This window comes from Aspergillus ruber (genome assembly GCF_000600275.1).
Source record: "Aspergillus ruber CBS 135680 unplaced genomic scaffold scaffold00008, whole genome shotgun sequence".
Classification (NCBI taxonomy): domain Eukaryota; kingdom Fungi; phylum Ascomycota; class Eurotiomycetes; order Eurotiales; family Aspergillaceae; genus Aspergillus; species Aspergillus ruber.
Genome location: NW_024467304.1, coordinates 723317 through 748534, shown reverse-complemented (window position 1 = coordinate 748534; position 25218 = coordinate 723317). Strand labels below are relative to the sequence as shown.

Here is a 25218-nt window from a genome sequence, read left to right as displayed (position 1 = left end):
TTCTTCCCGTGGAAACGACGACACCAGAGCCTTCGATGGCAATGCCGATTGCCAGTGAGAGCACTACCATCAACTCCGTTACTACCACCATGACAACATTTTCTACTCCGGTCACCGCACCCAGATCGATGCCCAACAACCAATCTGCGTTGGCGGCATCTTTTACGAATTTCCTCACCGTTTCTATCCATCAGATCCTTTTCCTCCGATCGGTTTATCCGCGAGCTACGTTTTTACCTGTTCGGGCCTATAACTATCCGGTTCGGCAATCCCGCCATCCCAAAGTCTGTGATTATATCAATGAAGCTTCCATTGCGGTCGGCACCGAGATCTTAAAGGGCACCATCACCGCTGTCAGTATCATCATCTCCTCCCTCCGCACAAATCAGCCTCTGGAACGATATGCCTTTGATCTCTCGGGGTTCCCCCGTGTTCCCACCGGTGAGGTGAACACCACCTTTGAAGACAGAGAAGAGGACTCTTCCAAACCCAGCACTCCCGTTTCCGATCGGGGTGCTCCTTCGCCTCCCACCCCCGATCTCGAGGCCCAGTTCCGTGCCTGTCTCGCCCGGTTGGCTTCCGCCTGCGCGCGGTTGACCCCTTTGCCCCGAGATGATGAGTTCAGTTTTACCGTCTGCATCGAAGTCCGAGAAGATGCACTCCCTCCCGCGGGGACCACCAAAGAAGAACAGACATGGATTGTCGCTGAGCCGGGCAAGGTCCACCTCCGTTCCTGCACGGCCCCTTATTCCGTCTCCAAGCTAGGAAATGGCGAGCCACAACAGCCGCCTCCCCGAGTATCCAATGGTCGTGCCAAAACAGTGCCAGTACGACGTGTCGAAGCCGGTGAGCTTCGTTTAGAGTTATGGGTGGAAGAGGCACGACAGAAATTTAATGAACCGGTGGATTCAGAACATCCGCCATGAACGTCTTCCCAGTCAGTTTGTTACTGAGCTTTCTGATGGTTTCTTGTCGTTTCCTCTTCTACTCTTAACTCGTTATTCTTTTTTACCCCGCACATGTTATCTTTTTCCTTTTTTTCCCTCTCAATTATCTCTCTTCTCTCTCCGTTCCTCATTCAAATTTGTTTTTCTGTCCTTTTTTTTCTCTTTTCACTCATACTCGTTTTCATGTTTATCTCATTCTTGATTTAGCGTGACCAATGATCGAACATACATGATGGATGAGGGAAATTAAAGGTTATTGTCGTCCGAAACAGTGGCGCACTTATTATAAAATGGGGAGCGGACGATTTTTGGGACTCGCATGGCATTACATAGAGATCTGGTTCATATCTTTCCTTCTTTCATCTTCCTCTTTTATTACCCTATTGATCCTCACACTCCTTTACTGCCTCCCTCCTTCAACATCCTACCCCCTCCCCCCTCTCCCCTCTCTCATGGTTACTCTCTATTATCATCTCTCATATTCTCTTCCATTGTTGTCTTTTCTGTGATTGTCCGTTGTTTATTTCTTTTCTCCCTTTTCTTTTCTCCCTTTTCTTTTCTCCCTTTTCTTTTCTCCCATTCATACCATTTCCGATTTGTACTTCTCTTGTCTCGTTTGTTGATCACTCTCAAACTACATGATCCTAGCGAATTGAATATCTAGCAGCTACTACTAGCTACCCGAGGTCGCCAGCATCGCCAACACCCGCGCCGCGCTAGTGGAGAGAGAAGTCGTTTTTTTCGAGTCCTGTCCGTAATCGATAATATGAGCCACCCTCATCCTTCATTGGCATTTCTCGCTTCTTGATTTGTCCGGTTTTCGAGTTCTTTTGGTCCTGGAAAAAGAAAAGTGGTTTCGTGTTCTTCGTGCATTACAGTATGTGAGCCTGAGAACAATCCTTAGAATTAAGGAGTTGCTGACGATACTGGCAACACAGGGAGCTCATGGAGAGACCAGACATCTGTTATATGTGTGGTTACCGTGCAACTGGGGCAATTTGAGCCAAGGTGTTGACAACGCAAGGAAATGGATTAATATTGCATGAATCGGGTTGTACGAGGCTTTATTTATTACTTTTTTGTGCAGCAGGGAGACACCAGAACGAAAAAAAAAAGAAAACAAACAAAAAAAAGAGAAAAAAGATACACTGTCTGTTGGCCTGTACGTTTGGTGGTTGTGCGGTACGATGCAATGTCATGTCCTTGTTGCATCCGTTCCTTTCGCATTGGTCTGATATGTATTTTCGTTTTCTTATGATTAATGGCAACGAGTTATTGACCGAGTCACGTACATACTGCAATTAAATAGGCATGGAGTGTTGTTTTCAAAGGAATGGTCACGTGGACGCGGTTGAAAGGGCCTAGTTCACCTGCATTGCCTGCGTACGAAGATCAGGTCCGAGACCAGGACTTATACAGGCTATATACTTAAGAGGCATATATCTACAGTACTTATAATAGCAGTGTCATCATCACCTTCCCAATCCATTGTACCTGCCTATCTCGTCACGTCTTATCACCACCTGACCCGATTTCTTGTATTTACCCCGCCTTTTCTTCTTTTTTCTCGTAAACAGGAGAGCTCTTTCCAGTTCCTAAGCCCTAACACATTGAAAACCAGCCAATAAATAATCATCTTACAGGGGAAGACTCATTAGACGATAAACCAGATAGAGTTACGCCGTGCATCGTACAGTTACAGTACATAATCTATGCATAGCCTTGTGCTTCCTGCAGTTGATATCATCATCGCTTGTCATCGCTTTCCCTCGGAAGATGCCAATGGCAGGGCACGACAAGGCGAGACAAAGGAAGGCAAGCAAGGAAAGGGAAGGGCGAAAATGGGGTTCGGTTGGAGATACGGAGTACCGTACGGGGACTTATTTAAATATGTGGGAGTATATATCCGGGGGGATTTCCCAGGGTCCGGTTCGTTGTTTTCCTTTTTTTCTTAAGCACTTTTTTGTCAGCTGTCAAACTTTCGGTTTCTACAGCCACCACTCCAGACTTGACTACTTATTTTGTTACTTTATCTGAAGAGGTATACCACTGCTTGGTATATATAATATTATTTCTTATTCCGCCCAGCCTACTGTTTTCTTTACTATCTTTTGCACCGTCGATCAACATGGTCTTCGCCGCTGACGTTTCCTACCCCCCCAACCCCATCCTCTCAAACCCCATAGGAAACGGTACTAGCGTAGGCGCGACCGCCGACGCCGACGCCGACGCAAACGCAATCACAGCCCAAACAACCCTCCCCCCAGGCGACTCCTCCTCCCTGATCCTAGTCCCCGCAACCCCCACCGAGCGCCTCACCGTCCTGAAACTCAACAGCATAGTCTGGAAAGGCCCTCTCAAAGTATCCGCTTACATCGCCCGCGAAGACCACCTCAAGCAGCAGCAACTCACGGGGAATCGTTTGACATGCTGGATTCTGGTTGATCGTGCACAGGAGCCGAACAACCGCACGATTTTTGCTTCGTGTGAGTCGTTTAAGAAAGGCGCTGTTGTGGCGTATGGCGGAAAGGTCGAGGAGACGGCGACGCATGGGGTGGGCAGTGTTTATTGTCGGCCGGAGTTTCGGGGGATGGGGTATGCGAAGAGGATGATGGAGGAGTTGGTCGTTGAGTTGGAGACGTGGCAAATGGATAAGGAAAGGGATGGGATGGAGAAGACGTTGTTTACAGTGTTGTGGTCGGATATTGGGAAGGGGTTTTATAGGCAGTTTGGGTGGGAGCCGTTTGACTCAGCGCATGTTGAGTTGGTGCCGATTGATGAGAGGGAGTTTATGCGCGAGTTGCCTGGGGTCGATTTGCCGGGGGCTAGAGATTTGACGGCGAAGGAAGTCCATAACGCTATGTGCAGCGAAGAGGTGGTGAAGAAAGAGTGGGAGTTCCTGCGTGCTGCGTCTCTCAAATCTCCTGGCGCAAAGGTCGCTGTCAACCCTGACTTTGAGCATTTCACATGGCACTGGGCTCGTGAAGAGTTTTATGCCGAACGACTTCGTCCAGAGAAAGGTGCTCCGGTGATCAAGGGCGTTGGCCATGATGGCGCTGGTGTGTATTGCGCTTGGAACCGGAACTTCGGCGAAACACCCGAGGAAAACACCCTGTTCATTCTGCGATGGGTTTACGATGAACCAACGACCCCAGCGCAGACGGAGGCCACCATCGAAGCCATGGCGGCAATCCTACGACGTGCTCAGCGCGAGGCGCATGAATGGGGCATGGCGAGGATTGAGTTCTGGAACCCGGCTCCGTTGATGCAGAAGGCTGTTTCCTTGCTGGATTCGACCGCCGAGGTCATCCATCGTGAGAAGAGCAGTATCGCTAGTTTGAGATGGATTGGTGGTGAACAGGGATTGGGTGATGATGTTGAGTGGTTCTGGAATGAGAAGTATGCTTGGTGTTGAGCTGTTTTTTTATGCATAGCCGTTATTATTAGATTATCGAGAGAAACTCGAATTGCATGATGTTATGCGTTCTTTTGCTTAACGCCGGCGCTGGTTCTTGAACAATTCATGCCAGTTCCTGGACTTCTTGGCCGTAGTAGCAGCACTAGCATCTGTGGATAAGTTCTTCTTCAACTTTTGTCGATCGCCTTCATGCACGAAACAGATCGACGTCGGATCAGGGAGCTTGTACGATCCCTCCTATGCCAATTAGCAACAACAAAGAAAGGCAGGTGAATAGAACGCACAGGTAACTTGGAAAACGCAACTTCGCTCCTCCACGACTCCGGAAGATGATCTTTCCAGGCATTGAGAAACTCGCTGCGTCCGAGAGCAGACATCGCAGTGGGCGCTTTTGCTTCTAGGTATGTCTCGCCGATCCACTGTATACAACGTGGTTTTTCAATGTTCGCCCCTATTCTTGTCAGCCACTGTAGCTTCTCCCAGAAATGAAAGAGCTCACATTGCATAGCCGCCCCGGAAGCAGTAGAATCAGCCTCACAAACCCTCCTCAAAACCGCCTCGAACAGGCCTCGCGGAAACGGTTCCTCGCCATTATCATCTAGGACTGATTTCCACAGGTCTTTGACCAGGAATTGTTGCTCCAGGTTGATCCCCTGTAGCACCGCGCCCTCCACGACTCTCTTCCAGACATCGACTTTGACTGTCGCAGACGGCCGCCAGCAATTGGCACCGGGATTATTTGTGCTGGAATTTGAATGGAAGACAAATGCACAAAGTTCCACCCAGCCCTGTTCACATTGTGCCTTGGAGACCGGGATATCAGCGAAAAGCGCATTCATCGCATTTCTCGCATTTCTCGCGTACTCGCCCTCAGCATCATCAGCCATATCCACATCCACATCCTCCCTATCTTCACTTCCCAGATAAAAACCCAGTGTCTTCACCAAAAATGGAACTGCGGAAAACCCCTCTTTCGGCATAAACAGTTCCAGTGTCGAGCCGCAATTCGCAATGGATGTCATTGTCTCCGTGTTCATGTCCATGTCCATGTCCATGTCATCGTCGTCATTGTTTTTGACCTCGTTCTCCACGATAGCGGTATTGGTACTTGGTCGGAGGATATGTAGCGAATTCGAAGACTGGACTTGTCGGACTTGGTAGGTTTTATCGGGGGTGCAGAGGTGGACGTAGTCGGGGGCTTCGTCGAATTCGGATTGGGATTGCGCCTGTGAGGGAGGAGGGGATTTTAGTTCGAGTCTTTTGTTTTGATCGAATGGTTAGTTTGGTTTGGTATAGTCATGTAGGATGTGGGGGACATACATGGGCGCTTCATTCGAGATCAACTCGACTAATTCCGAGGGGAGTTCAAGGAGCTTAAAGCCTTGTTGGGGGGTGGCGTGTGTGAAGAGGATGCCCTGGGCTGCTTGGGTGGACATTTTGGGTATTAGTATCTGTATGTGCGAATTGTCAAGAATGTCCGTTTGGACGTGAAAAGGATTGAATTGACGCGGTGACGCGCCGGTGGATCAAGGTGCACGGACCACTGCTTATATACAGACAGACTTGGGTGTATGGATAACTTCAGATTTCTATTCCCTTTAAACAATAGCTCTAGTTATAGAAGAATAAGGAAGAATACATATAGTGAAATAATGCCTTGGCCCTTGGCATAGTAACACCAGACGAAGCACAATAACAATGATCCATCCCTATAAAAACGTAACTCATTACCATAGAAATTAATAGGACACGCGACAATGAAACAAGCCCTGTCAAGTTCAAGAATAGCCATCAGCCTGCTGAGGTGTATTTGCTCCAGGTTGCTCGCTCATTGCTTCTCAGCACCAATGCTCTCCTTCACCGGTGTAGCAGCAGGACCCTCCTCAGAACCCTTCTGAACTTCAACGTTATTAGAATTCAAGTCCTGCTTTTTCTCCTTCATGACCGCATCTTGGACAGCCGCGCCGTCAACTTCCCATTGCGACTTGGAATCCTGGAATATCGCGTTCACTCGCTCGCTTTGTTTAGCCTCCTCTTCCTTTTCTTTCTCGAGCTGTTCTTGCTTGAGGGTCATTTCTTCCATGTGTCTGAGGTCGTCGACGCTTGGTTCGTAAAGGTGCCAGATGGTGTAGTGCGGGAGTCCGACGACTGAGAAGCCCATGGTGCGGGCCATCTGAATGGGTTAACATCATGATGAGCTGATGAATTGGAACGAGCCTACCTTCCCAAACGCCTCTGTTTCAGCATGTTTCTCAAAACTGAAAGCTGGGAAATGGACACCCGCGCGGAATACCCTTGCCTTTGCCAGAATACTGACACCGCCAATGCCATCGAGATCCATCTCCATTTCAGGGTCGCCAAAAGGGTCGCGCAGATAGGCGAGGTGAGGCCGCCATGTGGCATACTCGGCATATCCCTCCACAATGACTGCATCCTCATCTAACGACTCAGCCAGAGCCAGCGCCGTCTCCGACTCTTGCCAGGAGTTCAAATCATACGGCTGTTCTCCACCCAGCCAGTCAGGCAGTGGTCGCCAAACATCTGACACTCTGGTTAGCTCACATTCAAGAATGCAACAGACCACTAAGCTTACTAGGGACGATAACATCCTTATCATGTCTCATAAGATCCTCAATAATCGTAGCCGGCGCAGTCTCCACATCCGCATCCCTCCAGTAAACCCAACTATGCGTCGGCCGCAAAGTAGCCGTCAACAGCCAATTCCTCGCCTGCCCCATTCTCTTCCTCCTCCCAGCCTGCGCAGCAAATCCATGCCGGCTCTCAAAGTCCTGTGTCACCAGCTGTCCGAAATCCTTCTGAATTACCGAGATTTCACCAAACGTCATCCCCGGATCTGGATCCGTCTGTATTTCCTCCAACATCTCCGACAACATATCAAGTGTCCCGTCTTTCGAATCGGAAACCAGGAACGCAAGATCGATTAGGTTATGCGGGTAGGTAAAATTTCGCAGATGCGAGAAGAACATGGGCAAGTGGGCAGTGGCGTCTCTAAGTGGCGTGCACATCAGCACCCGCTCCCCATGCTTCCAACCAGTCCCGGACCCCTGCACCGCAGAAAGATCATAATGTCGAACGGTCTGGAGCTGAAAGTCTTCGCCGGAGGAAAGGAGGCCTAGGGTTAACGTGGGGAGGATCACGGCTCGCCATGACGGGAAGATGAGGATGGATATGAACAGAGAGATGCCGCCGAGGAGAATAAGTCGGTTGATCAGCTGTCTTCGTCGTCGCAGGGCTGTTTGTGGACGTGGTTGGAATCTATTAAGCAGCAAGAACCAGTCAGTCGGGTTATTGCCAAGGATTGGTAGAACGTGATCTGCAACGCTTACCGGTAACTGCTTTGGCCGCGAGGATAGGCTGGATAGCCGCTCATTAAGGCCTTGTGCCTGTCCATATCGCTGGCGGTAGCATGCGTCGGTAGGAGGAAAGCGGAAGGGGAGGAATAGGAGTAATGAAGAGCCACCAGAGGTCAGGATCTCCAGATCCGAACCAGGGATCCTGGAGGGTGGTCTCGTCCGATGTGGATCAAGCGAACAACTGAAGAATATTAAGAGTATCGTAATTCAGACGGGATGTATAAAGGAATTAGGAATAAAGAAGCTCTTATATATAGGGCATTAATGGTAGGTAGAGCTGGTCGCAGTCGGTGTTGAAGTCCGAAGAAGTCGCAGGTGGTGTTTTCGCCGCTTTTGGCGGAGGCAGAACAGCTCCGGTCCAAGTATCACTCCGAGTTGCACTGGAGGCACTCTGGAGTTTCAGCATAGAAACAGGAAGGAATATGTCATTTTAGTTTTTATGAAATATAAACGAACAGATATATTAAGAATATGAAATCAAGTTACTTGCTTGTGTCCTAAGCTGCTTTTTACACTAAAAGTGAAATGCGATCCATTTCTCGTATAACATTTAACACGTAAAATAAGCAATAACCAGCTCTACCGAACAGCAGCATTCTTCAAGGTCTTAGCCTTGCAAAGACCACCGGACGCAGTGAGCAGCCTGCCCAGAGCCGGCTTGCCTTCCTGTCCCTGCACAACCGGCACAGCGCTGCTGTCAAACGCAACCTCCAAGGTATCCGTGGTCGTGAATCCAGGCTGGAAAGTCTCCCACACCTTCTTCTTGGGGTTCAGCACCTTCTCAGGCTCGCCCTCGCTCCAGCCGTCGAAGGTGACACGCTCGCCAGCTGGGGCGTTCTGAGGCGGGCTAACGAGCTCGACGGGGCCGGCGTGCGAGTCCTCACCCTCAGCGACGCGGGGAGACGCGGCGAGGACCATGGCGCAGGACTTGATACCACGCATGGTAACGGGCTTGAGGTTGCAGACGGCGACGATCTTGCGGTTTTGCATCTCCTCTAGGGGAACCAGGCCGTTTAGGCCGGAGCACACAGTCCGCACGGTCTTTCCTGTGGTTTCATCCAACGAGGTGTTCTCGGTACCGGGGGCGTCACCGCAGTCGATGGTCGAGACGAAGAGCGAATCGGCGTTGGGGTGGTTAACAGCGCGCAGGATGTGACCGATGCGCAGGTCAATAATGGAAGGCGATGGCGGGGCAGCCGGTGCGGGAGCAGCCTTGGCCGGCTTGGGCTTCTTCTCTTTCTTGTCTTTCTTTTCCTTCTTGCCTCCAGCGGCCTCTTCGCCCTTAGCTTGCTCAGGCTTGCCCTGTCCGACAACAACGGTCTTCGCCTCGCCAGCAGCAGTAGGGTTCTGAGCAGCAGCCTTCTCCTTCTTCTTCCGCTCTTTCTCCTCCTTAGGGTCGACAGGTTTGGGGAAGAAGCGCACATCATCCAAGTCAATACCAACCTTCTCCTCATCGGGGATCTGCAATCCAAAAAGGCGGCTGTTTTGCACGAAATCCACATGACGCACAATGTGGTGGTATCCCTTCTCACCCGTGCGCTCCTCGGGGGTCCATTTCTCCGCCACGGGGCCCAAAAGGGCGTACGCAGAAATATCAGCAACAGAGGGCTTGGTACCGAGCAGGGTCGTCCGCGAGGCCAGGTGCCCGTTCAGCTGCGAGAGAATCTGCGAAACGGCGTCCTTGTCATCGCGGGTGAGGGCGCCCTGAAGACCCGAGATCGTCGTCAGCCATTGCTTGATGTCGGCATGCTCGGAGGTGGAAAATTCGATTTGCGGGAAGATCTTGGGGCTCGCGTGAAGAAGGTCGGGCTCCGTGGCATCAGGCGAAATGGCGGCGGGGTAGGACCGGTAGAGGAGGGAGAGGAGGGAGGTCTCGGGGGCTGAGTTGATGGCCATGTTTGCGAATGAGCAGGTTGGAAGGTTACTGCGAAACGGCGGCGATGTGTTGAACAGGAAAGACAAGGGACGAGGGGCAGTTGCGGTGCGGGATCGAGCGAATCGCGGGGTTGTTGTTCGGACGGCTGCCCGGCGTCCAAGAATCACGGCTGGCTTAGAGAGCGTCTTGGCTATGAAGAGATCCCCTAACGACAATGGGATCTCAAGAGATAAGATATAAAAACTGTGGAATAGATATGGGCTTCTCCAACACTGGTACAAACAGACAATTCCCTTGGGGCGCTTTTTTTAATGCGGGCGGTCAAGGATTTTTTTTTTCTCTTTCTAGGGTTGCGGGGATGAGTCATCCAGTAGTAGTTACATTCAGAGACAGTGCTACAGGATATTCATCATACGTGTATTTGTGCTATTGTTATTATCCTTCGCCTGCAATAAATATATATAGAATAACATGCCAGGAGTATCCAACAATCCCTCGAAATCTGGTTACTCCTCCCATACAGGAGACGCGAATGCAACGGATGGCCCTCTCTTGTCAAAGACAACAAACATAGACTTCATAAACACATCTCCAAGGATCTGCAATGAAGTATCCTGGTTAGACTGGATACCGCCATAGCACACTGGAATGAGATAAGACATTAGTCAATAATAAATTATATCAAAAGGAACTGTAGTACTTACGGTCTTCACCCGTCGTGCTATTCTGGCCCACCCCAGCAAAGTTGACCAACGATCCGGGGACCGTCGCCATATAGCTATTCCCAACCGCAACCGAGAAGTTCGGAAGTTCTGAGCTGCAAGGGTAGATCCATCCTCCAGCACTGTTGGCAAACACTGCGCGATCAACCTGAGCGTAGTAAGCGGCAGCCACCTCGGGACTCATCAGCATCAGCGATGTGCCAGAGTCAACAATTGATGTAGGCGCAGTAGAGACTTTTTCCAGAGGCCCGTTTCCAACTGAGAAGAATTTTGAGTCGAATTGCCAAAAACCGGCGGAGGGATCAACGGTCACGTTGATTAGCTGGCCCGAGTACTTGTTGGGGTCGATGGTTCCAAACTCGTATTCACCCTGGCCGTCACTTTTAAGGAGGGCGGTAAAAAGAGGCTCATCCAAGCTGTCTGCGACGTTGTCGAAGAAGGTTTTCTGGGGCTCGGGCTGGACCATATTGAGGACTGAGAAACCCAGTCCCACCAGGCCGTTCGAGTAAGTGTCCCCTACGAAGTAGCTGGAGACTTCGGTTGGTAAGCCTACTGCTTGTCCCGTGGCCGTTGCGCCGCCGATATCAACTGTATCTTGTCCCACACCGCCGTATGCATATGAAGAGTCGCCGTAGGTGATGTTGAAGGTGTAATCCTTCATTTCTTTGTAAGTAGACGATTTAGAAGGGTCATAAATGGTGTGTCCTTTCGTCTGATCGGATGGAAGCTCTGTGTTCATCACCCAGCTGTGTCAAATTCGTTAGCCATCCATCCTATGCGCAGTCAAAAGAGCTCAGTTAAAACCTACAAGTCTGCTGAGCCTGTATCAAAGTTCATGACAATCGTCTGACCACCTATTGTAACCGGCGAGACAAACTGAGCATCTCCCTGAACAGATACAGCATTGACCTCTCCGGTTTGGTCATCGTCTGTGTTGGTTTGGCTGTTGCCGGAGCTCAAGGGCTTGAAGTCCAACAGATCATCAATGCCCAGGTCCACCGCTGCAATCCCATACTTCCTGTAAGATCTCTGCAGAGCAGTAGCACCGTCCAAAACGGTAGCTCCTTGGCGCACTCGCCCGATTTTGAAGGACCTGCCTTTAAGTTGCGAGCGAGTTGTAGTTGATGTGGGTGCAGAGAGTGCCTCGCAGCTAAAAAGCAGGGTAAGCACAAAGGATTGTAGGAGCTGCATTGTATCAATCCCGATATTTCTCCAGGCTTATAAACAAAAAGAAAAGGTAATAAAAGGGCGAAAAAAAAAAAAAAAAAAAAAAAAAAAAAAAAAAAAAAAAAAAAACCAGCCTTTCTTTCCAGAAGAAAGGGAACTATATCAGAAATGAATGCCAACGAAGTCCAGTCCAGACTAGAACACTCGTGTATATCAAAAGATGTGAAGAGAACGTAAAGAGGTGACCAAGCACCTTATCAAGAAATAAAATAGAAAAAGAAGAAAGAGAAGAGTGACTCAAAGCATTGTATGAATAAAATGAACGGAAGAAAAGATAAAAAGACTGGAAAGATTTCAGTCACAATGGAGACAAACCCCTATTGAGCACAACCCAAGCAATACACCTGGTTAATATACGATATAATATAGTAAGCCAAAGCCACTTAATAGAATGGCGATATCTTGTTGCTCCTTCAATATGAATTGCTTTGCACATTGTGTAGCAAAACGGCCCACCTTAGCCTCCTCAGATCCGCAAAGTTAGGGAAGACAGATCCAGCAATTCCCGACTGTCTGTTGGAGGAAAGAAACGGTAGTCATCTTTCTGATACAGAGGATTGTCGCCAACGCCTGTTGCAGAGATTGAAACTACAGCAATGACAGCCGCTGGGTGTCGCAGACGGCGTTAACGAAGGGAAATCAGAAGCCATGGCACCAATCAGGGTGGTTTGGGGCTATATTGGTGAAACAGTCCCAGTCTAGGCGCTGCAACAGCTCGATTTGACATGTTTAAGGAGGAGGAGAGCCGATGATGGCGGGACAATTAGATGATAGGGGCATTGTTTCAGATTCAGAACAAGCGGTAAATCATGATTCGTGCACAAATAATGCACAAGTCATAAATCTAGCATACTGTAAAAATACTCTATGTTAGAATGACAGTCTATCTCAAAGTCGACATCGAATAAATGTCGCTAAAATGGCACTGCTGGACGCCGCAATGCTTCCATAGGGGTAAATTGCGGGAGGTGATCGACAGGTCCATATAGCGGCCGTTGGACAGTGCAGTGGACGGATTCTTGATTTCATTTGCACTTGGATAATTCCAGTTGCACGTCCATTCATTCGTAGCAGTAATATCGCTGGTATCAAAAATATGTTCTAAGTCCAAAAACGCCAGAATCGGCAAAGAAAAAACAACGCCTTGAGATGCATCCAAGAAAACCGACAAAATGAAACGATAACGGCTCCATCACTCAACCATATCTTCAGGCAGAACCTGATCTGGGTCTTCTCCGATCAGCTGACCGACCGAGCGCACGACCTGTTTGATCGCCTGCGACGCCGGACTATCCGGGAAATTGTCCACAAAGCTCTCGCCATAATCACAGGCCATGCCAACCCGGGGGTCCAGAGGAACCGCCCCCAAAAAGGGAATGCCCATCTTCTTTGCGAGTCGTCGACCGCCTCCGGTGGTGGCTCGGTAAATCTGAGACTCGTGGGTGCACTTTGGACAAACAAATCCCGACATATTCTCTACCAAGCCCAGAACACGGATGCCGGCTTTGCGACAGAAGTCAATTTCTTTGCGGACATCCAGCAATGATACCTCCTGGGGAGTGGTCACCACCACGGCCCCGTCAACACCAGACTCCTTAAGGAGCGAATTCACCGACAGATGCTCGTCTGAAGTACCTGGAGGTGTATCCACAATCAGATAATCCAACTCGCCCCAGTCCACATCCTTCAGGAACTGTTTGATAAGCCCGTTCTTCTTGGGACCTCTCCAAATGACCGCGTCATCCCGGTTAGGCAACATGAACTGCACACTCATGGCTCCCAGATTATCCGTCACCCAAACTGGACTCCAACCCGCGTTACTGACATGAATCGTTTCCGCCTCAACTCCCATCATCTTGGGAACTGACGGTCCACAAATGTCGGTATCCATGATTCCTACTGTCGAGTCGGGATTTGCCGCGAAAGCATGGGCCAAGAGAGAAGAAAAGGTCGACTTTCCGACACCGCCTTTACCAGAAAGGACTAGGATCTTGTGTCGGATTTGCGAAAGACGTTCGGCGATTATCGGGATGTCTGGATCGGGGCCTTTGGGCGCGGAAGCACAGATGGATTGGTTAGGGCAGCCGGCGCAGGCATCCCCTTGGCCTGCCTTTTCGGACTCGGGGCCTGGACAATGTTCTGCTCTGTGTTAGCAGTTTTATTATAGACGCTGTCGCAAACGACATACCTGGTTCGGGAGCCACCAGATTCGGCGCCATTTTTGACGGCGCTGCGAAGTATTCAGCCGTTGGCTCCTCGAATGAGGGTGCCATTTTGTTGACTCTTCCGCTGTAAATAAAATAATACACGGATTTGATAACAGTAACAAAGAAAGACCTCAATAGCTACTGTCGACGGATTTGATAGACGATGGCGAAGAGTGCTTGATAAGCATCACGCCGCATTTCTCGGGATGACAAAAAGTCCGGTGGCGATTGGAGGGGAGGAGAGCGGTGTCGGAGGCCGCGATAAGATACTGTTTTCTGCACTCTAGGTACAAATGCTACTCCGTATAGTCTACGTTTCTCTGCTATGCCGGCCCATTTTGATAATGCAGCTGCTATGACCACCTTTAATGGCGCCTTAATGCACATGTATTATCTTTTGCAGGAAATCCTGTGCGACGTACCAGGGTGTATTCCATGGACTATCTATTATCCGTGGTGCAATGGCGCTAGACTAGGGTAGTTGAGCATGTGCATTGTTCTCTTGTTGAAATGAGTTGAATAACGTTATTCCGACATTGATATTCCCATTAATATTACCAATATTAGTTATGATTTTTGTCCACATAAGCTCCGGGTTCTGATACCAGAATCCCGATGAAGATCCCTTTGATATCATTACTGGGGCTGTGGCCCCAACGCAACCAGTTTCCCTCGTTTTGACCATGTACTATATTCATGTGCTTCTTCGGAATCAAGTTCCTGGTATGTGCCTGCATCGAGGGGTATTGTCGAGGTAGGGCCTGGATCAGTTGGTGCTAGGCCTTCGTTGTTTACTTTTGCACAGAGAAGTATAATGCTATTCTTCTACTAGTATTGCACCTCTACACAATACGGCGTGGACAGTACGGAGTACTCGAGAATTAAGTACTGATGTCACCGGCTTTTCTTCCAGCCAATGCCGGAGAATGTCACCACAACACTTCTCGGAATGGACGTCAGGCCCCCCTCTCATGCATCTTCAATTGAAATTAATGAAAGATTGACTGAGCGCATACTTTGTGCATAAAAATACGTACACGCTAAATAGCTACCCCTCAATCATCTCATCTATTCAGGACATGTTCGAGCATCGCCTATGAATCCAGTCCAGTCCAGCCCAGTCCTTCTACTACTTTACGGATACGCATTGAGCGACTCCTCCGACGTGCAGTGTTAGCCCGCTCTCGGTTAGTACTAGGCCTATTGGCCAATAATAGTCGCGCAGGTTCAGAGAGATATCCGCAGTTACCGCTACGTATGAGTATGGTAATGTATTTTAGGAATGGTCGAGGCATTCAGATTCGACCCGGATGAGGGAAACCGTTCATAGTCAGTTAATTTCGTGGTAAATGAAATTGTAATAACTGCACGATATTGGAGTAGCATATTATCATAAAAGTGGTGTAACTGCTGGAATAACAGTGACGCTGTAGTTGTAACGACGTGACAATAGATGTTCTGTCTCCTTCGGCCTGATTCGCTGGTCAATCGTCGACTGTCCGCGTCATTGGTCAATGCTAACTCCCGCCTCTAATTCCGTTCCCCCAGCGTGCACGGGACTCCACCGGAGAAACGAGCCCCAGAGAGACTGAGAGAGAGGGAGGAGAGTCAAGAGTCGTTATTAGAGGCAGAGACTCAGAGTGTGTGAAATGAAGCGAAGAAAAGCCTCAACATAAATACCCTCTCATTTCTTGCTGGAATCTCATCTCTTTTCTTTTTCTTTCTTTTCTCTACGTCAACGTCTTGTCAAGAACTCAAGTTATTTTTGTTGAGGGAAAGGTATCCAATGATCTCAGAGCTCAGGCCTCTCATTGGACCCTGAAAGCCAACTGTCACATGCTTCTGTTGCTCTCTTCCTCTTCCCTTTTCCCTTCTTTTTTTTTTCCCTCTTTTTCTTCTTCCTTTCTCTTCACTCACACTTCCATCTTTTCTTTTTAAAAGCCTCTTGCTTCCACAGCTTTAACCGCTATGGATCGTGGCCTTTCAACAGGCACCCATCAAGAACATGATGGGCTCCGCGAGAGAAACGTCATCTCTCAACCTAATCCTGCTACCACCACTGAGGCCTTAACGGCCACAGGGGAATTAGAACCCAAGGAAAAGACTGGGAAGGCCTTTGGGAGAACTCCGGGTGGCACTGGTATGTTCAATGTTTTATTCTACATTCTAGAATGGTTGCAACCATGCCTTGCGTGGCTACACCAGTAACACGCTGGCTAATGGGAATCACGTGTCGCAGTGTTTACGGTTCCAGAGACTCATGACATGGTTTCTCAGCTTCTGTCACCCTCGGAGCCTAAGAACCTGTCCGATCTGGTTGTGCTGGCCATTCTTGGGGCGCACGTCCTACTGCTTTGGCAACTCCCCGCAGGAGCCAGAGTTCCCGTCTTCGCCGCAGTCTATTTGTTCTGGCGTGCAGGTTATAACGTTGGGATAGGTTGGCTCCTTCACAACCAATCGCACCATAACACCTTGGTCCGGTGGGCGGAGAAGACGAAGGTCTTCGTCAACCCAGCGACCGGCAAGAATCCTTGCCCTCAGGTGTACGACCTCTTCAAGCGAGAGTTGGAGACCAAGATCAGGGCCGATTACTCCTTCGACAAAGCTCCCATTGAGTACAATACTTGGCTTGTCTTCAGACGCCTGGTGGACTTGATCTTGATGTGCGACTTTACATCTTACTGCCTCTTTGCGATAGCTTGTAGTCACCACCCCACCAGCGAGAGTATTCTCATGAGCACCCTCCGCTGGTCTGCAGGTATCATCTTGGTCCTGTTTAACCTCTGGGTCAAATTAGATGCCCATCGTGTGGTAAAAGACTATGCTTGGTACTGGGGTGATTTCTTCTACCTCCTTGAGGGAGAGTTGACCTTTGATGGCGTCTTCGAGATGGCCCCACACCCCATGTATTCCGTCGGCTACGCTGGCTTCTACGGTATTTCGTTGATGGCCGCAAGCTACAAAGTTCTGTTCATCTCTATTATCGCCCATGCAGCACAATTCGCCTTTCTGGTCCTGGTCGAGAACCCTCATATCGACAGGACGTACAACCCACCGCCGCCTCGCAAGCGCGCAATTGAACAGGACTCGGTCTCCGCAGTTGCGTCCCACCGATCAGACTCCCCCATTGCGCCAACCTCTGTCGATGAATCTGTGCCCCAAGCGCCATTGGACCCCAGCGCTCCACCGGAGTCAGTCCACAACCTACTCGGTCCCCACAATTTGGATCTGCACCGGAACACAGATGCCTCTGTGATGCTCGTACAGTTTCTCGTATTCGCTCTGGCTATATTGACGCCTTCAACACCAGGATATCAGTTCCTCTTCGTCGCAAACGCGGCTATATGGCGTATCTGGTTTTCTATCGGTATTGGGTGCTTGCTCAACCGTCAATCTAATAGTAAAGGGTGGACCCGGCATTTTGTCAAGTATGGCGAAAGCCCGCACGAGGCTTGGAGCCAGTGGAAGGGCACCTACCACCTGAGCATGATTATGTGCTACGCTAGCTTCATTGCTGCCGTATGGAAACTTTATACCTTCCCTGCTGATTGGGGATACGGTCTAGTTCTCCTGCGGCACGTCGTGGGCGCGGGTCTTGTCGCTTTGCAGGTCTGGACTAATGTCAGCATCTACGAGTCGCTCGGGGAATTTGGTTGGTTCTATGGAGACTTCTTCTTCAATGCATCCTCCAAGTTGACCTACGATGGAATCTATCGCTTCTTGAACAACCCTGAGCGTGTGCTGGGTCTCGCAGGCGTCTGGGGCGCGGTCTTGATCACTAACAGCGCCGCCATCACTTTCCTCGCTTTGTTGAGTCATATCCTGAGTCTGGCATTCATTCAATTTGTAGAACGCCCACACATGCAGAAGCTGTATGGCCAGAGCCTGCGTCGCGATGCTGGTCTGGTAAAGAGTTTAAAGCGGTCCTTGCCTCCTTCTCTCCAGCAGCTGCATGGAAGTGTCGACAAGATTTTTGATGAATCGTTTGAATTTGTCGAAGAACTTCTTGAGTCTGCTCGTCCCAAGCTCGCAGCCGGTGTTAACACTTTTGTCAAGGACACCACTGCTTTGTTCCAGAAGTACCCGGCCCGTGTGACCATCACGCGGATTGATGCTGACTTGGCCGGTTATGACCTACACGACTATTCACTGGAGATTGAAAGCACTAACACGTCATCTATCGATGAGCCCGACCAACCCAGCGGTCGTGAAGGAGCCAACGCCCGGATGCCTTTGGACCGTCGCGGCGACCTCAAGAACTTGGTGTTTGAATATGGTGCCCCGGTTAAGATCAGGTGGACTGCTCCTCTCAAACACAACAAAAAGGACTGGATTGGTCTCTACAGAGTCACTGACAACACGTCTCGCGAAGTCACTCGTGTCTCGTCTCAAGGTCGCTGGGTGGCTATTAACCAGGGCCACTACGACAACTCGACATGCGAGAAGGGAATTGTCACAAGTGACGAGGTCCAGCGTCACGAGAACGGTCGTGAGTATGCAACCGGTGAAGTTGTCTTCTCGGGAGACAAGCTCTTCTGGACACAGGGTGTCTTTGAGTTCCGGTATCACCACAACGGCAAGCACAATGTCATGGCCATCTCTCGCCCATTCGAGATCCGGATCCGCCGGTTCAACGAGGAGGACATGCTCTCGCAGAACCCGGCCCTGGCCGAGATATCGGTGGAATCTGCTCTATTGCCTATTGTCCGCAATTGTTTCGATCGGGATCCTGAGATTGCTCCTGAGGGTGTGGATGAGTCGTTTGGCGGTCTCGTTGAACGGGATGGTAAATTCGCCAAGCGGGTCGTTTTCGCCGTGCATCAAACGTGAGTTTTCGGCCTTTCTATGACAGTTCTAGCAAAGCTAACCAAGTTCACAGCTTCGGTATCGAGCTGGCCCCAGAAGTCGTCCAGGCCGATGGAAACGTCCGCAACCTAGCATGGCGTGTATGCAACGCAAAGCGAGTCTTGGTATGCAACTCCTTGTTTATGTATATTCGTGGTGAGGCTAACATCCATTCTTCAACAGGCCCCCTACAGCATGTCGAGGAACGGTGCCACAACCCCGACTGAGGAGAAAATATAAACACCGAACAACCTTTTACGATCCTTTTCTTATCCCCCGCACTCCCACCGCTTATGCTTATGAGATGAGAGCTACGACAGCAGCCTGATTGTTATACCATTTTTTATTTTCGATTGACCCCGGATTGCTCATGGTCTTTGCTTTATAACTGCTTTTAACTTATTTTTCCCTTCTATGTTCTGATATGGATATCTGTCTGCTGGTTCGGCCCCAAAGAAAAAGAAAAAGGTCTATTAGAGATAGAAAATGATACAAAGATTACGATGATGATTAGACGAGAGAAGACTACACGAGGGTGGAAATAGATCGATATCCAAGATGGTGGGAGGTTGGGCCTTTTGTTCTGCTATACATATACAAGAAGCAATTCGATCAAGATATTGAAATAAAGTCGGAAGAATTATTCATTAACATTTTTAACTAGGGCTAAGATGCCCAGATGCGACTTATAAAAGCGAGCAAATGGTATCCCTACTATAAAATAAAACGTCAGCACATGCTACCAAATGTAACAGGTTAAAGCGTGACACGGAGCACGAATGCCTCATTATCTCCCAAAAAGAAATAAACGAGGCAAATCAGCCAAGCCGGGTAATTCATCCCTTCCCCTGCCGACTCCACTTCCTCGACATGTCGCCCAAAACGGACAAGCACCCAAAGAAGCGTTATCGACACAAGTCAAGCGTAGCAAACCGCAACACAAAGCAGTCAAGACGAAACGTACCAACGACTGAGCCCAACCTCGAACACTCCACAACCAATCATCCCTTAAGCAATTAAAAGAAAGCCATAGGTATGGTATGAGGGAGGAAGAAGATGGATCGCTGGGCCAAATTTCATCTCATCTGGATTGCAGCGCGGTGCGTTGCTCGAGGGGCGGTTCTCCGAAGAGATCATTGAATGGATTGACTCGTTGTCATCATAAAAAGGGAACGCGATGGGTAGGGCACTGCTGTGCTTTGAGTGGCGCATGCTCTCTTACCTCTTGATTATTGGATAATTTGAGCTGATTGGTACCAAACACACTGAATACTGTCTCGCTGTTAGTTTCTTTTTCAAAACTCGAGATGGTAAATGACAATGAGAAGAGTCGAGATCAGAAGGTTTGGTAAGATTTTGTTATCTTCAATAAATTTACAGAAGCAGAACTGAAAAATTTTTTTCATCACAGGTGGCACGACTCGTAGGGGGGAACGAGGGGAAAAAAAGAGAGGGAAAAGAACATACCCATCCGCTTTCTATCGAAGCTAGTGACGATTAAAATGTCTACACTGTCTGATAGCACGTTAGCAGTGCACAAACAAGCAATTGAGTACGAAGAAGTGCAATAAAAGCTCGAAGAGTCTTCAGATGGTGATGCATGTTTTGTTCATGGCTCATCTTGCGTCGCCGGAACAGAGTTTGGATAGATTTCAATCATGCAGACAGGTGTGTTCGTGGGGAGCATAGGGAAAGACTCACATTACAATATTTTAGTACCGAATCAATTGAAAGATCATCAAAATAGCAAAATCCTGCATCATAAGAAGGAATGTTGACAGAAAGCAAGTCGAAGCTCTGCATTTAAAGGAGAGAAAAGTGGGAAAGAAAAATCAACAAGCGAAGCGAAGAAAAAGAGCGCTTCACCGCCTAGTGTCAACCAAACATTGCAAACAACCCTCCAAGATTTCCGTTTATGGACTTGACGACGACCCTTTTGCTCGTCATTCCTAAAGCCCTCCTGGTGGATTTAAGATATATTACTGCAATATGGACAGACGAAGAATCAATGGACCTCCCAGCGGCACGCGACCTGCTGTTTTTGCCTCTTCCATTAAAACCGCACCAGGCGCTGCGACAGAAAGACCAAAACGCCAAAGGCAGTCGAATGAGCTACGCAAGATATGTAAGGATATATATTCTTCCCATTGAAACAGAGTCACCGTACTAACGGGCTTTTCCAATCCAGTTCTGAAAACCGGTATTATTCCTACGGCCTCCGGCTCCAGTTATGTTGAATTTGAGCCATCAGCCTCTCTCGCCGCTGCGCACTCGTCTCCTCAATCCTTGATTCCTTCGTCGTCTTCCCTAAAACTGGCCTGCACAGTCCACGGTCCCAAACCTCTTCCACGATCTGCTACATTTTCGCCAAATATCGTTCTTACAACACATGTCAAGTACGCCCCATTTGCCGCCCGCAAGAGAAAGGGCCATATCCGCGACACGGGCGAACGTGATCTTGGCGTACACTTGGAAACTGCGCTACGCGGTGTGATTGTCGCCGAACGATGGCCAAAGAGTGGTTTGGATATCACGATCACGGTACTAGAAGCGGAGGACGATCGTTGGTGGGGTGATGCGGCAGATTCGCACGATGCGTCCTGGGGTATGATGAACGTTCTGGCTGGCTGTGTTACGGCTGCATCTGCTGCTATCGCGGACGCGCGTATTGATTGTCTTGACCTGGTAGCGGGTGGTGTGGCAGCTCTTGTTTCTGACGATTCGACGAAGGACGAGGAAGGGCCAAAGTTGATATTGGATGCGGACCCGGCAGAACACCAGTCGATCCAATCTGCTTGCGTGGTGGCGTACATGCCTGGGCGGGACGAGATTACGGAGCTTTGGCTTAAGGGTGATAGTTCAAAGGCGTCGTTAGGTGATGGTGACCAGCGTGTTGGGCACGAGGCTCTAATAGACGGCGCGGTGGATGCGGCTCGAGGAGCTCATACGGTTCTGACAGAAGCAGTCAAGGAGTCCGCAGAGCGGTTCATCCGTCAGGCTATGGGGTGAGGTTCTAATGTCAAATAATGAGAATATAATGTCATCAAATTCTGCCTTGTCTGGGTTAACCCTAAAAGGGAAAACAGTGAATGGCAGCACAGCAGCAGCCCTTTCACTGAATGAAAACACACATATACACAACATCAATATTTTCAAATTGCACATCAACGATCCCACGTTTTATATTCTTACACATAACATCCTTAACTTTCTTGATCCTGTTCCCTCCTTTTCTTCAAGATGTCCGACTACACCCAAGAGAGGCTCAGGTCCCTACTCTATAGGACTCAGAAGAAAAAGGGACCCCTCATGCCACCACCAGTTTATCCTGTCACTATCGATGACAACCTTGTCTTTCTTTGGAGAGCTATCCAGCACTCGAACTACACGAAGGTAGGTCTATCCTAGTTTCCGTCACTCAGGACGATAAGACGTGTCTCTGCTGCCGAATGACCATCAGAAGCATGATATACCAGTGCCTTATATTCTATACTAACTGTTTCGACTGCCTCAGATCGACTTCAATCTCCTCGGAAACGATTTCCAGTTAAATCGCGAAGAAGCCCTTGAATGCTTCAGAGAACTGAGACGAGCCATTGAAGACGCAGTCTACAACAATTACATGGAAAGGTCCAACGATCGACGCGAGAGTGCTGGTCCCACGAACATCCTTGGGCTTGCTGTTCGTCGTCGAAAGGAAACTGTTGAAGACGCTGAGTACGAAGATGATGAAGAACACGATGGTGAAAAATATGATGAGGAAGATGCTGATGATGAGGCTTCTCATGTTGCTTCGGCGAAGGGTGATTCCTTGGCTGTTGGATTATCTAGGCCCGGTGCTTCGAAATCTGGCGCTTCCAACGCCAATGCATCCAACGCTGGTCCTTCGCGTGTCAGTACTCCTGTTACTGGTAGTTCAAAGGCTGGCTCTTCTAGTGTTGGTACTTCCAAAGTTGGTATTACGGAGACTGGTTATCGGAATGCTGGCTCGTTGAAGCAAGTATCTTCAGCTTCAAGTCAGCCTGCTCCTGGGGCTGGTCGTCCCAACACTGAACCTTCTAATGCGGTCGCTTCGCAAGCCAGTACTCGCCCTCCCAGCGGCGGTTATCCGAGCACCAGTCGCCCCAGTGTCCAACCTTCTATTGTTGGTCCTTCCATCGCGAATATTAGTGCCTCGAGGGTTGCACCTTCCAACGTTTCTTTGAATGCTGGTCATCAGAGAACTGGCCACACCAATGCTACCAAGGCCGTCAATAATCCCACAATGAAGTCGGAGGCTGGACAGGTTCCAGAAAGCGTCAAGTTGGCACCCATAAGAGCTGGTCAGACCCTCAACCTGCCCCTTCCACGTCTCACCAACCCTGCTGGCCCCCCAAATGCCCAACCTCCAAACGTTGGCTCTTTAAACACCATCCCTCCCAGCACCATTCCAGCCTCTGGAGCAATCTCTGGCCCTCAAATAACTCGTCCTCCAACCGTTCCCGCCATGAATTATTTCCGTCCAAGCGCTGCCACATTTTCCGCTGCCACCAGCCTCACATCCGTGATGACACCTCAAACTCCCCAACTCCCCAACCAGATCCCGAGTCAGATCGAGGACGGACCTGTGATTCTCGACATAACCAGTCTCAGATGCTTCTTTGGCGTCGTAGACCAAGGCGCCGGCCCAACTTCGCTTAATGACAGACTTTTCTCCCGACCAGACTTCTTCTTTCCAATCAGAACTCCGACATTGCCTACGCCGTATGGCCCAGACGCCTCTGGAGCGAACGAGCCACAGACGCAGACACCCAGGCCCTCTTTGCCTTCTTTGTCGTCACTATACTCTGGGCTGTCTATGCTGGCTGAGCCCACCTCTAGCCCCGCTACGATGGACAAAGGGAAAAAGCGGAAGAGGGTGTCTGGATCCGGGGGTGAGATGGAGGAAGACGTGTCTGCTATGGTTTACGGGATCGACGGAATATTTCAAAGATGATGTATGAGTACGCATAATAAAATCGGACACTTTTTATCGTATTCTGCGGCATGACCATGTGCAGATCGAGCAATCCAATGCATATTTTTCGCGGCAAGGATGGGTGAGATCAATAAGGGGGATGTGCCAACCTATCCCGCCATGCTTTGTATCGCAAGAATCTTTTCTTAGCACGTTGCTCTACAAGTACTTGCTCCGTACGGAGTATTTATTGTCAATAACGGTTCCGAGCAGGGTATCCCTGTAAGATTACCTGTGCTCTTTGTTCGTGATCTGCCGTGCGTTAAATGTCAAAGACAAACTCTACAGGGATACAGATACGCGAGTCGCATCTGCATCGCCTATTCGTACCCTATACTCAGGCAGTTTGAACAGAGTTCAGAGTAGGCCGTTACGAACCATAGTTCGAGGATGTCACTGTCAACTGTGATAGTAGCGCCAGACACAAAGGCGCAAAGGCCAAGTCACATTTGCACTAACCAAATAGAGAAAGAGCATACGATATGGAACCCAAAATATCAATCAGTCTCCAAATCAATGGCATTTGGCACTGCTCCGGTCTTCCGCGGGCCTGTTTATCCTCCCTTTTTGGTCTTATAATAGTACGGACGGAGTGCGTACGTAGCTGACAGGGCACGTCCCGGGGTTTCGGATATCGTAAATAGATCAGAGCAAGCATTGCTTCGCTCTAGTACCAAATAGACCAAGTCCTAAAAGCTGGCCCGGTAATAAGGCGCGGCGATTAGGATCTGTTGGTCGAGATTCCGGATTCGCGGCGTCCACAAATAGAATTAAAGGGATTTGAGCCCAGTTTACTTGACTCCATGATGGGCAAATGGACGAATGGAACGTTTATTATGCATTTTTGTTTTTTGCGCATCCCATGGAAGTTATCGCAAAGAATAACATTTCGGGACAGCCGGTCACAGTAGTGAGGCGTACTGACTCGCATAACAACCCATCACTGTGAACGGACCAATGTCCTGTCACGGCTGTCAGCTGTGCCATAAACTCCAATCTTCAGACTTGACTATCCATCCTCAAATGGGGATATGGATAATACTATTCTGGTGTTCCGTACTTCTTTACTCCCGGTGATTCTCCGTGGATAGTCTGCCCCATCCGACTAGTATCCGGTTGTACTCCGTAGGATTGACGAAAATCTAACAGTTCGTCCCGTCTGTATGGAACAGACGGGCCAGAGAATTGATCAATAGTTCAACGCTGAGATGGGGTGAATTAGTCGTAAAGAGGAATGACTCGTGTGAGTGTTTCAGGGGAACAAAGCCGATGACATCGGCAGTAGCGTTTACGGTAATTTTACCGCGGGAGACGGCCCGGGACTCAGTCCGACCCGGATAAACGTTGGAGCGACGGGCAGTTAGGATGATCGCCGAGTTCTTGCTTTTCCTCGTTCTTCATGCTGCACAAGTACTTGTCTGCTAGAGTGCTGATAAACGAGAATACGGTGCTTGAAAGCTAGCTTGAAGCATTGCTGAAGATCAATTGCTGCAGTATCAAAAGAAAAGCAAGCAATCCCTCGTGACTGTTGAAGGGACTCCCGAAATTGCCCTGTTAACTGGCGGCCCCATATGTTGGCCTTCATTTATCGTCCCCAGGAAGAACC

At 49.4% G+C, this 25218-nt stretch overlaps 11 protein-coding genes across 11 annotated transcripts; 6 read left to right on the top strand and 5 right to left on the bottom strand.

The window, feature by feature from the left end:
• Positions 1–41: 41 nt before the first annotated feature.
• EURHEDRAFT_453229 (putative mitotic spindle checkpoint protein (Mad2B)) lies at positions 42–926 on the top strand (the record flags this gene model as incomplete). The annotated part of the gene is made up of 1 exon (XM_040784105.1): positions 42–926. One exon carries the CDS (start codon positions 42–44, stop codon positions 924–926), a length of 885 nt encoding a protein of 294 aa, XP_040640308.1.
• An 88-nt stretch (positions 927–1014) lies between these two features.
• EURHEDRAFT_357287 (uncharacterized protein) lies at positions 1015–1772 on the top strand. Its single transcript, XM_040778468.1, has 2 exons — positions 1015–1074; positions 1239–1772. Exon 2 carries the CDS (start codon positions 1267–1269, stop codon positions 1609–1611), a length of 345 nt encoding a protein of 114 aa, XP_040640307.1. The 5' UTR covers positions 1015–1074; positions 1239–1266; the 3' UTR covers positions 1612–1772.
• Positions 1773–3075: 1303 nt separating this feature from the next.
• On the top strand, positions 3076–4362 carry EURHEDRAFT_514448 (uncharacterized protein; the record flags this gene model as incomplete). The annotated part of the gene is made up of 2 exons (XM_040786270.1): positions 3076–3139; positions 3194–4362. The coding sequence occupies 2 exons, from the start codon at positions 3076–3078 to the stop codon at positions 4360–4362; spliced, it is 1233 nt and encodes a 410-aa protein (XP_040640306.1).
• A 78-nt stretch (positions 4363–4440) lies between these two features.
• Positions 4441–5801, bottom strand: EURHEDRAFT_452848 (putative sister chromatid cohesion protein Dcc1; the record flags this gene model as incomplete). Its single annotated transcript, XM_040784068.1, has 4 exons — positions 4441–4602; positions 4650–4816; positions 4865–5622; positions 5686–5801. 4 exons carry the CDS (start codon positions 5799–5801, stop codon positions 4441–4443), a joined length of 1203 nt encoding a protein of 400 aa, XP_040640305.1.
• A 95-nt stretch (positions 5802–5896) lies between these two features.
• EURHEDRAFT_411123 (ANP1/MMN9/VAN1 family protein) lies at positions 5897–8027 on the bottom strand. The gene is made up of 4 exons (XM_040781530.1): positions 7713–8027; positions 6959–7641; positions 6587–6906; positions 5897–6538 (listed from the first exon to the last, which is right to left on the bottom strand). The coding sequence occupies exons 1-4, from the start codon at positions 7775–7777 to the stop codon at positions 6194–6196; spliced, it is 1413 nt and encodes a 470-aa protein (XP_040640304.1). The 5' UTR covers positions 7778–8027; the 3' UTR covers positions 5897–6193.
• A 163-nt stretch (positions 8028–8190) lies between these two features.
• Positions 8191–9911, bottom strand: EURHEDRAFT_411122 (putative cofactor for methionyl- and glutamyl-tRNA synthetases). The gene has a single exon (XM_040781529.1). It carries the CDS (start codon positions 9633–9635, stop codon positions 8319–8321), a length of 1317 nt encoding a protein of 438 aa, XP_040640303.1. The 5' UTR covers positions 9636–9911; the 3' UTR covers positions 8191–8318.
• Positions 9912–10012: 101 nt separating this feature from the next.
• EURHEDRAFT_411121 (pepsin-like aspartic protease) lies at positions 10013–11584 on the bottom strand. The gene is made up of 3 exons (XM_040781528.1): positions 11146–11584; positions 10320–11083; positions 10013–10258 (listed from the first exon to the last, which is right to left on the bottom strand). Exons 1-3 carry the CDS (start codon positions 11526–11528, stop codon positions 10122–10124), a joined length of 1284 nt encoding a protein of 427 aa, XP_040640302.1. The 5' UTR covers positions 11529–11584; the 3' UTR covers positions 10013–10121.
• Positions 11585–12756: 1172 nt separating this feature from the next.
• nbp35 (Fe-S cluster-binding ATPase) lies at positions 12757–13837 on the bottom strand (the record flags this gene model as incomplete). The annotated part of the gene is made up of 2 exons (XM_040780103.1): positions 12757–13703; positions 13753–13837. The coding sequence occupies 2 exons, from the start codon at positions 13835–13837 to the stop codon at positions 12757–12759; spliced, it is 1032 nt and encodes a 343-aa protein (XP_040640301.1).
• A 1581-nt stretch (positions 13838–15418) lies between these two features.
• Positions 15419–19252, top strand: EURHEDRAFT_411118 (phosphatidylethanolamine N-methyltransferase). The gene is made up of 4 exons (XM_040781527.1): positions 15419–15911; positions 16011–18597; positions 18651–18741; positions 18800–19252. Exons 1-4 carry the CDS (start codon positions 15740–15742, stop codon positions 18854–18856), a joined length of 2907 nt encoding a protein of 968 aa, XP_040640300.1. The 5' UTR covers positions 15419–15739; the 3' UTR covers positions 18857–19252.
• A 1353-nt stretch (positions 19253–20605) lies between these two features.
• Positions 20606–21625, top strand: EURHEDRAFT_453176 (3' exoribonuclease family protein; the record flags this gene model as incomplete). Its single annotated transcript, XM_040784101.1, has 2 exons — positions 20606–20741; positions 20805–21625. The coding sequence occupies 2 exons, from the start codon at positions 20606–20608 to the stop codon at positions 21623–21625; spliced, it is 957 nt and encodes a 318-aa protein (XP_040640299.1).
• A 116-nt stretch (positions 21626–21741) lies between these two features.
• EURHEDRAFT_357003 (uncharacterized protein) lies at positions 21742–22746 on the top strand. The gene is made up of 3 exons (XM_040778466.1): positions 21742–22009; positions 22131–22333; positions 22419–22746. The coding sequence occupies exons 1-3, from the start codon at positions 21857–21859 to the stop codon at positions 22609–22611; spliced, it is 549 nt and encodes a 182-aa protein (XP_040640298.1). The 5' UTR covers positions 21742–21856; the 3' UTR covers positions 22612–22746.
• Positions 22747–25218: the final 2472 nt, after the last annotated feature.